Source organism: Chrysochloris asiatica, unplaced genomic scaffold, assembly GCF_000296735.1.
Source record: "Chrysochloris asiatica unplaced genomic scaffold, ChrAsi1.0 scaffold00081, whole genome shotgun sequence".
In the NCBI taxonomy this organism is placed as follows: Eukaryota; Metazoa; Chordata; class Mammalia; order Afrosoricida; family Chrysochloridae; genus Chrysochloris; species Chrysochloris asiatica.
Window position 1 is genome coordinate 2958162 of NW_006408599.1, and position 13747 is coordinate 2971908.

The following is a 13747-nucleotide window of genomic DNA, read 5'->3' on the forward strand; positions in this document are numbered from 1 at the left end:
TTTGAAAAAATTAAACATTTTTCTATACATATTATGAATGAATCAGTAGCCCTGGCATGGGTGACCCTTGCCTGAGGCAGAGAGATGGCCCAGATCACTTTAGTGAAGTCCTGTGGTCTCAGTTCTGTGATTCTCCAAGCAAACGAGCTGCATCAGCTTTCCTGCCCTACTGCTAGAGAACCTCTGATACAGCAGAGCTCAGAGCCAGCCCAGCATTTTTCAGATATCACTTGGCCATATCTGGTAGGGCAACTGTCAGACCATGTCACCTGATGGGGAAGTTATGGAGCAAGGCTTCTCCTCCAGTTCTTTAATCAACAAGACTTAAGGTTAGCACTGGTAAAGATGAACCCACCTAGACTGAACATTGGTTTCGTAACAATAGTCTCTTCAATTCTCAGCCAATTAAATGAGATAGGACTTATTGGTCCCATTTTATAGGTGAGGAAACTGAGGCTCAGACAGGTGAAAGATTTCCTCCAAGGACACAGCTGGTAGAGTCATGGCTTACACCCGTCTGACTCTAAACTCAAGCTCTTCCCCTAGCACCAGTCTCTTTTTAATCTAATTCAAGGTAACCAGCATGGATTAGCACCCACATACATGACTATTATTTCTGGCGTAGTGGTTACGAATCAGGCTGCGAACCTTAAGGTCAGCGGTTCGAAACTACCAGCCGCTCCGTGGGAGACAGATGAGGCTTTCTACTCCCGTAAAGATTTACACGCTCGGAAACCCTGTACAGGGTCGCCATGGGTCGGAAACGACTCGACGGCACTTAACTACAACAACAACATGTTCTGGGAACACTCCAACATGAGAATCAGACTCATACATGACAATTTCTAGGCTGATGCATAATGGCGAGAAGTAATAAAATCATGTGGGCAGTTCAATTTATCTCATTGTATGTATTTCTGAAATCCATCCTTAATTCTTTTAGGAAGAGGGAAGGGGAAAGATGGATTGATCAGGGCTATGATCAATGAACAAACAAAGGGAGTGGGAAAATGTGGAGGAAGAGATTAATTTCACTTAGTTCTCCAGGGGATTCTCACACATATTAAAGTTTGAGAACAGCAACAACAACAACAACAATTCAGGAAAATTTCTAAGAGGATGTCGCTAAGAGGAATCAGAGATTTAGGGAAGAGGCATGACCAAAGATCCCCTTCCCTAAGGGAAGTAAAAATAGAATCTTGATTGTTGTTGTGTGCCCCGTTGAGTCGGTTCTGATTCATTGTTGTTGTTGTTAAGTGCCTTTGAGTCGGTTCCGACCCATAGCGACCCTGTACAGGGTTTCCGAGGGTGTAAATCCTTACGGGAGTAGAAAGCCTCATCTTTCTCCCGCGGAGCGGCTGGTAGTTTCGAACCGCTGACCTTAAGGTTCACAGCCCAATTCGTAACCACTACGCTACCAGTCATATAGGCTTTCTGAGGAGCAGCTGCTGAGTTTGAACTGCCGACCTTGAGGTTCAAACCAACCTTGAGGTCAAGTGCTTATTCTATGGAGCCACACCAGAACTCCAGAATCTTGATTAGTGCTTGCTAAATATTGACCTTGAAACCAACAAACACGCTCTCATTCTTATCCTCCTTTATATTCATAGACAAATATACCAAGACACACCCATTACCATATCCATAAAGGCAAAAGCATACAGAAAATATACATGACCTATACACGTACATTGATACTTAAAAACAAGAACACATAAATCGATACTGCCATACTTATACAAATACATATAATATGCATACACACACTCACATAAGTATGATTATGATTTCATAGAGAAGCACATACATATTTCTATACCCACATTACTTATGCTTGTAAATAAATGCATATTTTTATTAACATAGTCACAGATTCACACGTAAATCTTGTTCTGCCCTTCTGGTTGGAGGGCAGACACAAAGGCAAGCATCCTGCTGGGGTGGAAAGAATTGGGTTGGCAGTGGGGCAGGGATTATGCTCGGTCAGATGACAAACCCGCTTCGCTTGACTCCCCTTGGAAGCTGCTGATCAGAGGCAGCAGCACCTGACCAAGCTCTGTATCCTGGGCCCATGGGGAGAATTCCAGATTCATCCAAGGCTTAATGTCATTCAGGGTCGCGTCTTGCTATCAACCCCACCCCAATCCCTGGTACAGGCAGGCGGCTCAGGGGACACAGCAGGCTGTTGCTTGGAGCTGCTTTCTAACCTTAGACTTGTCCTGACACCGTACACCGAGAGTTGTTAACATTAATGAGGATGTACTGCGGGCTGGGTACCGGCCTAAACCCTTCACGTACTGTACTTTGTTACTTAATTCTCACAAGGGCTCTGTCCTATCACCACCATTTTACAGGTGAAAAAACTGTTACGGATACAAGACCATTCACCAAAGACCCTTCAGATCCTATTCTCCTGCAAGGGTTTAGGATAACGTGTGAGTGTGGATCTGTCTCCCCCACGCAGGAAGCTTGCACCTTCGGCTCCAGTCTGCGCCTGGCGCACAGCAGGTGCCTGGTGAGGGCGTTGGTTACGGCTCAGTGAGGCCCTCAACAAGGGACTCAGTTTCCGCATCTTGGAAATGAAAACGGCAGGGCGCACTTCCCGGGGCCGCAGCCTGGTTTCCTCGGACAACGGAGGGGAAAGCTTCGCTCAACATCCTAGCTACTGCCGCCCTCGCCCATCGCTGGGGCTCCGGCCCAGTCCCCGCCCAAGTCGGGGTGAGGCGCCGGCGCCCCATTGTTCAGGAAGGAGGGGAGGCTCCCGAGAGCAGATTCCCCGCCCCGGGTCGCGCTCGCCGCCCAGTGGAGCAGATGACTTGGCCCGGCGTCTGCCGCGCTAGGCGCGTCCTTTGTCTACTCCGCGGCGCCCGGTGCCTGAGGCCCGCGCCCCGCTACTCCGGCAGACAAAGCCGCGGCCGCAGCAAGCCAAGCTGACTGAAGCAGGGCTCGCACCACCCTCCTCCCGCTTTACGCACCGCCCCCCTCTCCGGCGCCTTCTGATTGGCCTGTGGGGCTACAAAGAGGTCGGGAAGCGGGTGGATCACGTGGGATAGCGTGGTCTCTAATTGGTCGAGAGCGGCTGCCAATCGGGGAGGGCGGGCTGTCCCCTCACTGCCCGGTCGCTTTTTCTGTGTTGGGGCCCGCCCGCGGGGCCGGCCGCCTGTCAGAGGGAGGTGGCGATGGTTCGCCGGGTGGCGGCGGCGGCTGCGGCGGGTTCGCGGGTTGGAGTGCAGGGAGGAGAAGATGACTGACCAACCTACTGACTGACTGAATGAATGAATGAATGAATGAATGGCGGAGCCACGCGCGCCATGAGGAGCCTGCCGAGCCTGGGCGGCCTCGCCCTGTTGTGCTGCGCCGCTGCCGCCGCCGCAGCCGCGGTCTTAACCACCTCGCCGGGGAATGTCACCGGTGGCGGCGGGGCCGCGGGGCAGGTGGACGCGTCGCCGGGCCCAGGGCTACGGGACGAGCCTACTCACCCCTTCTTTAACGCCACGGCTCAGGCTCCCACCGTCCAGGCCCAGAGGACCGGACCCCAGCGTACTACCGTCCACGGACCCCTGGCTGCGACCTCTGCAGCCCAGTCTCCGGAGACCACCCCTCGGGCGACGGCCGGATCCAATCCGACCACCTTCCAGGCTCCTCCCGGCTCGTCGCCGACCACCCCGCGGGCGGTGGAACCAACGCCGACCCACCCTCGGTCTTCTACCAGACCCGCGGCGACCACCCTCTCGGCCACCACTGGCCCGGCGCCGACCACCCCTGTAGCGACCACTTCTCCGGCGCCCACCGCGCTCCAGACCCCGACCTCCGTTCTCCCCGGCAGCAGCAGCGTCCCGCCCACCCCACCTGCCACCGAGGTCCCTTCTCGGCCCCCAGGTAAGTCCCTGTGCTACTTCAGCGTCAGAACCCTTTCCAGCCGTTCGCATCCTCGCCCCAGCTCCCGGCACTTGGGGGTGGGCGCTTGGCTGGATCGTGCCGTTTCTTGCTCCAGAGGTTCCCCAGAATTCGCCTCCCTAGCTCCAGCTCGCCTCCTTCCCCTCCCCCTTCAACCTGGAAAGTCTTTTGTCCCCCCTGGGCTGTGCTTCTTCGGGAGGGGACGGTTGCGGAGTGGAAGGCATCCTCGTCTCCTTCCAAACTGGGCTTTCTGGCCTTTGTCAGAGACCCTGAATGGGCGCAAACTTTTGCGGAAGTTTGAAAGCCAGCACAGTACCTCCTTCAACCAATGGGTCCAAAACCGAGTAGAAAGGATTCCTTCCAAAGCTCCAATTTCCTTGTTCGTTTCTCCTTGTTTGTGTAAATATCAGTGGTGCAAGTGACAGGTGGAGAAGATAATGAAAGGAGTTTGTTTATAAACAGTAGTACAGACCACTTGAAGCCCCAAAAGAAAAAAGACTTGATAGTAATCCATGTTTCCCCTGCAAATACGTGGATTCGGTAGACCATTTGGGACAGGTGTGTATCTAGGTTGAGCACACTTGTAAATTAGGTTAAACCCCTTTCTTGTACCATTTCTACCCCCTCCTCAAACACAAGGTCAATGTTTGGACAAACAGTTTAAGCAGGGTTGCCCATCTCTCTCCCCTTAAGCTAGAGTGTTGTATTTTGCTGATGCTGATAAATGACAGTTTCTGTGTGGATCAATATACGTAATAAGGCCCTTTCTTCCTGCTGGTTGTCTTTATACAGCATTGGAGATAACTCTTATTCTTTGCCCTTTTAGATCTGAATTGGGCCCGGAACTGAACAGAATCTACTTTCTCAAAACATTAGGCAAGAGTTTCTGAATGTCTTTACGTTGGAGTGGAGATTTGCCCACACGATTTGTCTATCTGTACTTACTGTAATGGGTCTCTGACCTAATTCTTAGGCTCAGTGTTTACTGGAGAGTCGGGAATGGACTTTGGACTATGATTGAGTTTGTAGAGTTTTTCCTTATGTCCTTATGAGTTTTAATTAAGTCTTGAATTTTGGTTTAGAGTTTGGCGTTGACATCGGTAGGAATGCAGGTTATTCTTCACCCATAAAAAAATGGGTTTGCATCTCTTCCTGCTGTAAGGAGTATATTTACTAGCTGGGTTTTACCTGTCACTTTTTTTTGGCCTTGTAGAAATAGAGATTGGCACATTGAGAAACAGAAAGCACAGCGGTTAAGAACATGGACTCTGGACATGTTAAAAACAGGGTTGAATCCTAGCTCTGCCTCTTATTAGATGTGTAATCTTACACTCTCTGACCTCAGTTTCTTCAACTGTAAAATGAAATGATAATACTAGACAACTAATAGGGTTACTGTGAAGATTAAATCAATTAATACATTTATAGAATTTAGAACAGTTCTTGGCATATAGTACATGTGGTTATATCATTGTGGCTAGGTTGTGTGTGTGTTTAGATAGAAAGCATTTGAGAAACATAGCAAGGACTTGCAACTTCTGTGTTTTAGTGTATGAATAGAAAAAGCATAAATTAGATTTTCTGGCATTTCAAATATACAGTAGCACTAAAGAAGTAGCAAGTATTTTGAATGGTTAGTGACTGATAAATAAATCTGTAATTGGTGCTGTTTTGTTTTTATTGCCTTTGTATTGTTATTTTTAAGTCACAAAAGTAACCCTTATATATATAAAAAATACAAACAACCAGAAATCCACAAAGGAAAAAATAAAATTCACTCTTTCTATGTCTCCTGGCTCCATTTTTCTAAAGGTTACTATTGTTAACAGTTTAATTTCTTCGGACACTTTTCTGGGCATACACACACACATACAGGGTTTTGAGGGTTTTTTTTAAAAATAATGGAATAATCTTATATTGTTTTACAGCTTGCTGTATTCACTAAACTGGGCATAGTAGCCTCTTTTTTTAAAAATGTCAAAACCTAAGGTCTATATTGGAGTTCTGGTGTGGTGTTGTGGGTTAATGCGCTGGACTGCAAAGTAAGTTTGAACCACAAGGCTGGTGGTTCAAACTAACTAGCTGCTCCTAGAAAATCCTGAACAGGGTTACTATGGGTTGGTTGAAACTGACTCAGTGGCACTTAACAACAAAGTTTATCTTACTCTTTTTAACAGCTACATTTTCTGTTGTAAGAATGTATTATAATTTAATCTCTTATTTTTATTTGTGAACACCTAAATTGTTGCCAAGCTCCACTTTTAAATAAAGTACAGAGAAGAATACAATTGTATTCTTTTTAAGTCCATCATATATACTTATTATTCTCAAATGGGGTTTATTATTATTCTCAAACTGGGGTTGCTTAGAATCCACATCAGTTTCACCTAAATTAAAGCTGGGGTCGATTAAGATTTGCCATCTGAATTATTGTTGAAGGCTTTTAGTTACTTCTATGGACTAACATATACTGCCTGTGGTGGTCTTCAAGTGACAAATGTTTTAGATGTCTAACTTTAGTAACTCCTGTATTTTGCATTTTCTCTGATGTACATTTTCTTGTGAATTTACTCTGGATTGCCCATGTCTAGCCGTCAGCAGCTGGACTGTCTCTGGGAACCTGTGGATAGACAGTTTTAGCTTTAAAGCGATGTAATCAAGTGTGGACTTCTTATGTGAGCATGAGTACCAGAGATGGTCTGTTTCACACAGTAAACACAACTATGTGACAGAAGGGAAACATCACATCGAATTTAAGAGAGTTGGTTTGACTTGCAAAGTTAGACTCCCTGCCTTCCTTTAAGGACCAGATAGATGTCACTGATAATATATATTATTTGATGGGATGGCTTTTTGATTTAGTAACAACTTCTTTCATGTTAGTCTAGCTCATGCTTGATATTCACTTTGTTGTTGTTTTGTTAAGTGCCATAGAGTCAGTTCTGACTCATAGTTCCTACTCATAGCTACCCAATGTAAGGTTTCTAAGGAGTGGCTGGTGAATTTGAACTTCTGATCTTACATTTCAGGGCATTATTCCACAGCACTACACCAGGACTCCCTCACTTAGGGCCCTTTTTTATTTACAGGGACGCTGATCTGCTAAGTGAAATGAATTCCGCAGCAAATGGGCCGTTTCCTCCACAGACCTGGCAAAATGCGTGGCTGATTGGTTGACTGTGTAGGACACTTAAGAAGGGTGAAAGGAGAGTCTATGGCACTAAAGACTCTATAATAATAATCAGCTTGAAGAAACTGAGGTGATGACAAATACTTGATTTGTTAAATTATAGACCTTTAGGGCTAGACAAAGGAGCCTAGATAGTTCAATGGTTAAGCATTCAGCTGCTAAGTAAAAGGTCAGTGATTGGAACCCACAAGCAATGCTGCAGGAGAAAAGGCCTGGCAATCTGCTCCCATAAAGCCTAGGAAACCCTGTGGGAGAGTTTTACTCTGTCATGAAAAGCACTCAGCTGCAAGGTCGGTTTGAACCACAAGGTTGGTGGTTCAAACTCACCAGCCGCTCATTGGAAACTTTATACAGGGTCACTTTGAGTTGGAATTGACTCAGCAACACTTAACAACAACAACAGAGGATCACTATGAGTCAGAATCAGTGCTGTGATATACAACAACAGGGCTATACAGGACTTTAGAAGCTGCTACCCCCTAATGTGTGGATTATGACAAGCTCTTGACAACATTGCGAAGATGAGTATTCCGGAACACTTAATTGTACTCATGAAGAATCTGTACCTGGACCAAGAGGCAGTTGTTTGAACAGAACATGGGAACACTGAATGTTTTAAAATCAAGAAAGGTGTGCGACAGTTTTGTATTCTTTCACCATACTTATTCAACTTGTATGCTGAGCAAATGATCCGAAAAGTTGGGTTAGTTGAAGAAAAACGTGGCATCAGGATTGGAGGAAGACTCACTAACAGCCTGCGATATGCAGATGATACAAGCTTGCTTGCTGAAAGTGAAGAAGACTTAAAATATTTACTGATGAACATCAAAGAGAACATCTTCAGTATGGATTGCATCTCAATGTAAAGAAAACAAAAATCCTCACCACTGGACCAATAAACAGCATTCTAATCAACAGAGAAAAGATTGGAGTTGTCAAGGGCTTCATTCTTCTTGGATCAACTATCAACACTCATGGAAGCAGCAGTCAAGAAGTCCAATGACATATTGCATTAGGCAAATCTGCTGCACAAGAAGATCTTTTTAAAGTGTTGAAGAGCAGAGATGTCAGCTTGAGGACTAAGGTGCTCCTGACCCCAGACCATGGTATTTTCAATAACCTCATATGCATGCAAAAACTGGACAGTGAATAAGGAAGGATGATGGTAGAAGAATTGATGCTTTTGAGTTATGGTGTTAGAGGAGAATATTGAAAGTGCCATGGGCTGCCAAAAGAACCACTAGATCTGTGTTGGAAAAAGTGCAGCCAGAATGCTCCTTGGAGGCCAGGATGGACAAACTTCGTCTCTCATACTTCGGACATGTTGTTAGGAGGAACCAGTTGCTGGAGAAGGATATCATGTTTGATAGGGTGGAGGGTCAGAGAAAAAGAGGAAGACCCCCAACGAGATGGATTGGCAAAGTGGCAGCATCAATGGACTCAAGTATGGCAACAATAAGGAGGTTGGCCCAGGATTGGGCAGTGTTTAGTTCTGCTATGCTGTACATAGGGTTGCTATGAGTCAGTACAACAACAACAACAACAACAGCCTAATGTGGTTCTATATAGGATTGCTGTTGTAAGTGCCGTCAAGTCGGTTCTGACTCATAGTGAACTTGTATAGGGTTTCTGATGAGCAGCTGATGGATTTGAACCACTGACCTTTCAATTCAAACCAACCCTGGGGTCCAGTGCTTATTTTCCAGTGCCGCACCAGGGCTCCTGTATAGAATTTCTTTTTCTATGTAGTTAACACTGACTGGTTCTAGTTCTGTACTTCCGGACCATGCCAAACAAGTTTGCTCTCTTGTGCCAAGACTGCTGTTAGGGATTTGGGGAGAGTGTGTTCCCTCTGAGTCTGGACTAAATACCTTTAGTTCTCTGGGCTGTTCCTTAAGAGACATTGTTTCAAATTCACTCACTATCCTGGTCATACCACTTCTGGACTTTTTTGGGTTTTCTGTTTCTCCCAAAGAACAGAGCATAATACTTCAGGTGTGCTCAAACTAGCAAATAGAAGATGCAATTGCCTAATTCTTTTTGGATGCTGTACTACTGTAGTCTCTAGTCATAGTAGTTTTTTGTTGTGTTTTTTTGCAACCTCTTTAGACTATTGGCTCATTGAGTCCATTAAGACTAAGGCATTCATTTGTTTATTTTTGTCTTTTTTTTCTTTCTTTCTTTTCTTGCATCTTGAGTTTTCCTTCATTCTTAACTTGGAAATTCTTGTTATTTTCTAAATTATAAGTTGTCACAAATGGCAAATTTGTAAGATTAGCCATGTTAGATTTAAGTCGTCCTTTTAGATCCCAAGTCTGTCTGCTCACTGTACACCACCCCACCCAGTTGATTCACATCCACCTACAGGGTGTTCCTACAGACAGAAGTTAAGAGAGTATAAGCACAAGTTAGGGCAAGTTATTCTTTCTTCACAGAGGAGAGTAGATTTATGGGTGATGGAACAGTTTGGAAGAAAAAGGATAACAGTTTAGATCAGTTCTCAAGGGGCTCTTCTAGCGCTCAAGTCCTGTGATGATTTGGTATGCATGATTCAGGGAACATTAATTTCCCAAAAGCAAGTTAATCATTTATCAGAGATCTAAGTTAAAAGAATGGATTTTGTTTAAGTAAACTCAAATTTAGAGTTTGAAAACTCTGGCTACTATATGATATGTAAATCAAATATTATAAATGGAATTTATTTAAAAGGAACATTCTAGGAATGCAGGGCCCTCCTAAATGTATTGGGAAATACCCTAAAATTCTGTACTGCTACTAGGTTTAGGACCTTCTTTGCTTGTGCTATTCAAGAAGATATTCATTTTAAGTAGTCCCTGAGTGCTGCAAATAGTAAATAAGCTTGACTTCTTACCAGAGCTTAGTAGTGGAGTGTGAGTCCACTCTGAGATGACTTGGAAGAAAGACCTGGCTCTACTTCCAAAAATTCAGCCTTTGCAAACCCTATGGAGCACAGTTCAACTTTTGACACACATGAGGTCAGCATGAGTTGGTGTTTTAACTGAACAGCAGCAGGGTTTTTGTTTTATTCATTTTAAGGAACTAGAAATTGGGTTCTGAGGGAACTAAGGGCCCATAATCTTTTATCCAAAAAACTTTGTGGCTGGGTGTGTTTTAAATTCTAGAATTCTTCAGAGTTTGTTGTTGTTGTTAATTGCCATTGAGTCAGTTCCAACTTACAGTTTAGGAGGTTAATAAATACTTTGGTGTGGCTTGAGGAAGCATCCTATAATCAAATGTATTAAAATGTCTGTAGGAAAATGTATGTATATGAATAAATAATGGTAATAAATAGCTTCAGAGATCCCTGGTGATGCAATGATTAAGCACTTGGCTACTAACCAAAAGGCCAGCAGTTCAAATCCACCAGCCATCCTGTAGAAGAAGATGTGGCCATCTACTTCCATAAAGATCAAAGTCTTAGAAACCATATGGGGCAGTTCTACAGAGTCCCTATGAGTTGGAATAAACTCAGGGTGTTGGGTTTCATAAATAGCCTGACATTTGTTTAGGTTAGGTTTTGCTGCCATATGTGTGTGTTCAGGGCAGGTCAGGTGTTTGCCACTAAATGAATTACAGGACAAAAAATTGGTTTCCAGAGCTGCTGGTGTTTCGTATCAGGTTTGAGGATTGTGAACCACTGGAAAGTAATCACAAACACATATAGCACTTACTGTGTTCCAGACACTGTTCTAAGTGCCTTATATTCATATATTAATTCATTTAATCCTGAAAACAACCTTTTGAGCTAGGTACTATTGTTAGCCTCATTTTATAGATAAGGAAACTGAAGCCCAGAGAAGTCTAACTTTGGTGGAACCTAGACTCAAACTTGGTCTGTCTGGCTTTAGAATGCTTATTGTTGGTATTTAAGCAAACAGTTGCATAGAAGAGAAGAATATAGGAAACCATTTTGCTAAAATGCTTGGTCTTTGGCTACTAATCTTAGAATATGTCTATTGTTCTTTGGCATTTGCTCCCTTTACCCCATTGTGTGCTATCAGTTCACCTCCTTGAGTTTTGTATTACAACTTTGGTTTCGAATTATAGCGTTCATTCTTCTTTTGATTAGGCTCTAATAGGTTTGTGATTGAGAAATTTGTCTACAGACTTTTTAAGGACCAGACCCAAGAACTTTCCAAATTCACAATATCTTATTCCTGGCCTAAGTGTATAACTTTCTGTAGAAATTCCTTAACCTGATTACTTACTGGAACAGCATATTTAGACTCCGGAACATTAGTTTCAAATCTTCTGAATTATGTTCCCAGGAAGCCTTCTGGCAATTCCAAATTTACATATTGAAATAATCTGAGTAGGCCTTTTTATCTTGATTTTTTTTTTTAAGACCCATAAAATTAAAGTGTGCCTTACTTTTCATCTCAGCATTTCTAAACATGTATATATTAACTTCCAGACGTCCTGGCACCCTTATAAAAAGAATGGAAGAAAATATCATGTGCTGCTTTTACTGATGGGTAAATTATGGGTCAGGAGATTACTGCCCAAGGGCACTTAATAGATCAGAAGAGAGAGGAATATAAGATCTTGTTTAACTGAAAGACAGTTGTAAGTGATACTTTTAGTTATAAATAACTTTAATCTGTGCTTTTTGCCTTGATCTTGATTTTTGCTTGTTTTCTTTCAGATATGGTATAAAAAGCTTTATTACTAATGTTGCAATTATATTACAGGCACCTCTTCTGTGACCACTTAATCTTGCTTCAACTGCACAGTTTGGCTTATCTGTTTGCACTGGTAACTTTGAAGGGACGTTTTAAAAAATTGTGGCAAAAAACATGAAGACTATATGCCTAAAGACTGGGTACATGTTTTTGAAGCACAGGAAAGCTTTAAATAATTACCCTGTTAGGTATGCCTGGCATAGAGCAGTAGGATAAGCACTGGACTGGTAACCACAAGGTTGGCAGTTCAAATCCACTAGCTGCTCCTCAGAAACCCTATGGTGGTAGTGGTGGTGCGCCGTGGAGTCGATTCCAATTCATAGTGAACCTGCATAGGGTTTCCAAGGCTGTAAATCCTTACAGGAGCAGGGTGGCTGGTATACAGGGTTGCTATGACTCAGAACCAACTCGACAGCACACAACCACAACAATATCTGAATACACATGGTAAATATGTGCTGAAATAATACCCTTGATAATGCCACTGCAGCATAGATAATTATTACTGTGGAAGAAATCTTTCCTTTTAAGTTTTTTCATTTAAAAATATTTATCTTCTTTTCTCTTTGCTCATTTTTCCATTTTGTAGTTTGTTGTTAGGTGCTGTCAAGTTGACTGACTCATAATGACTCTGTGCACAATAGAACGAAAGACTGCGCAGACCTGCAGCATCCTCACAAATGTCATGTTTGAGCCCATTCCTGCAGCCACTGTGTCAATCCCACTCACCGGGTGTCTCCTCTTTCTTGCTGACTTTACCAAGTATGATGTCCTTTTCCAGGGATGTTTTTCCACTTTAATCCTTCTATGTGCTCCTCTCACTGTTGTCTCTTAGCTACGTCCATTCTGTCTGTGTTCTTTGAGGAACCAAATTATCCTCTCTATTGAACAATTTACCACTTTGTCCTCCTTCAGTACCTCCTCAAAGCCTAATTATTCTAAGAAGTCTTTCCAAATCAACAAAAGCTCCTTGAAGATGTCCTGGTAACAGGCTGTACAAGGCTGAATACTTTGCACTCTGAACAAAACCTGCCTTTCTCTGTGACTTGAACTTTTGCCTATGAATTTGTTTTTAGTTTATTTACTTTAAATGATTAGGATCACTTGATAAAACATCATCATTTATATAATGTTGAGGACATGATATGGATTCTCTTTTTGAAAAAAAATGAGGGGAAAAAATGTATGTATTTTGCCCAGGGATCTTTTTTCTTGTCCCAGATTTATTTGTATTTTTCCATCTCTTCTCCCTTAGGAATAAGAAAAAGCAAAAAAACTCATAACAGAAGTTATCTGCCTTTAAAAAATATTTAAGTACTTTGAGTAGTAGTAAATTTCTTTTTCTGTTTATGAATAATATGAGCCGTTTTTGTTAGTAGGTGTATTTGGGACACATGCTGATATTTGTTTGAGAAACAAATGTTGCATATTTTGAATAACAAAATCTCCCCTGTATAAATCTAATTAAAGTTAATGGTGAACAAGAGTGCTTGCAATAATTAACAAATGTATGATGCCTTATAGTTTACAAGATGGTTTTAGAAGATCCAAGACTTTTGACATTCATATTTTATTTATTTCTGGGTATTACGCCATTGACTAAAGGCTTCCATCCTCTGTTGGTGCTTTTATTGATGAATATTGACTAGGGTTTTGGTGAGTTTCATACTTGATATTTTATATTTTAAACAGTTCTCTGTCTTGTTGAATGTTAATTCTTTGACTAGATTAACTGTCCATGCTTAAAGGGTAGAAAGATCCTCCATTTGGAGAAGGGAACTGATTATGCATTGTTTCCTAGGCATTATGTGTACAGAAGGAGTCCTGGTGGTGTGGTGGAATGAGCCTTGGCCTGCTTACCTCAAAGTCAGCAGTTTGAACCCATGGGAGAAAAACGAGGCTATCTGCTCCCATAAAGATTTACAGTCTCAGATACCCTAGGTAGCAGCTCTGCTCT

The 13747-nt window shown here is 42.9% G+C and overlaps 1 protein-coding gene across 1 annotated transcript in view; it reads left to right on the top strand.

Moving 5' to 3' along the window:
* Positions 1 to 3287: 3287 nt before the first annotated feature.
* The window catches only part of MEGF9 (multiple EGF-like-domains 9), a 128729-nt gene continuing 118269 nt past the window's right edge, over positions 3288 to 13747 (top strand). The window contains exon 1 of the mRNA XM_006865675.1: positions 3288 to 3879. Within this exon, the coding sequence (XP_006865737.1) occupies positions 3288 to 3879 (592 nt within the window). The remainder of the gene's footprint in view (positions 3880 to 13747) is intronic.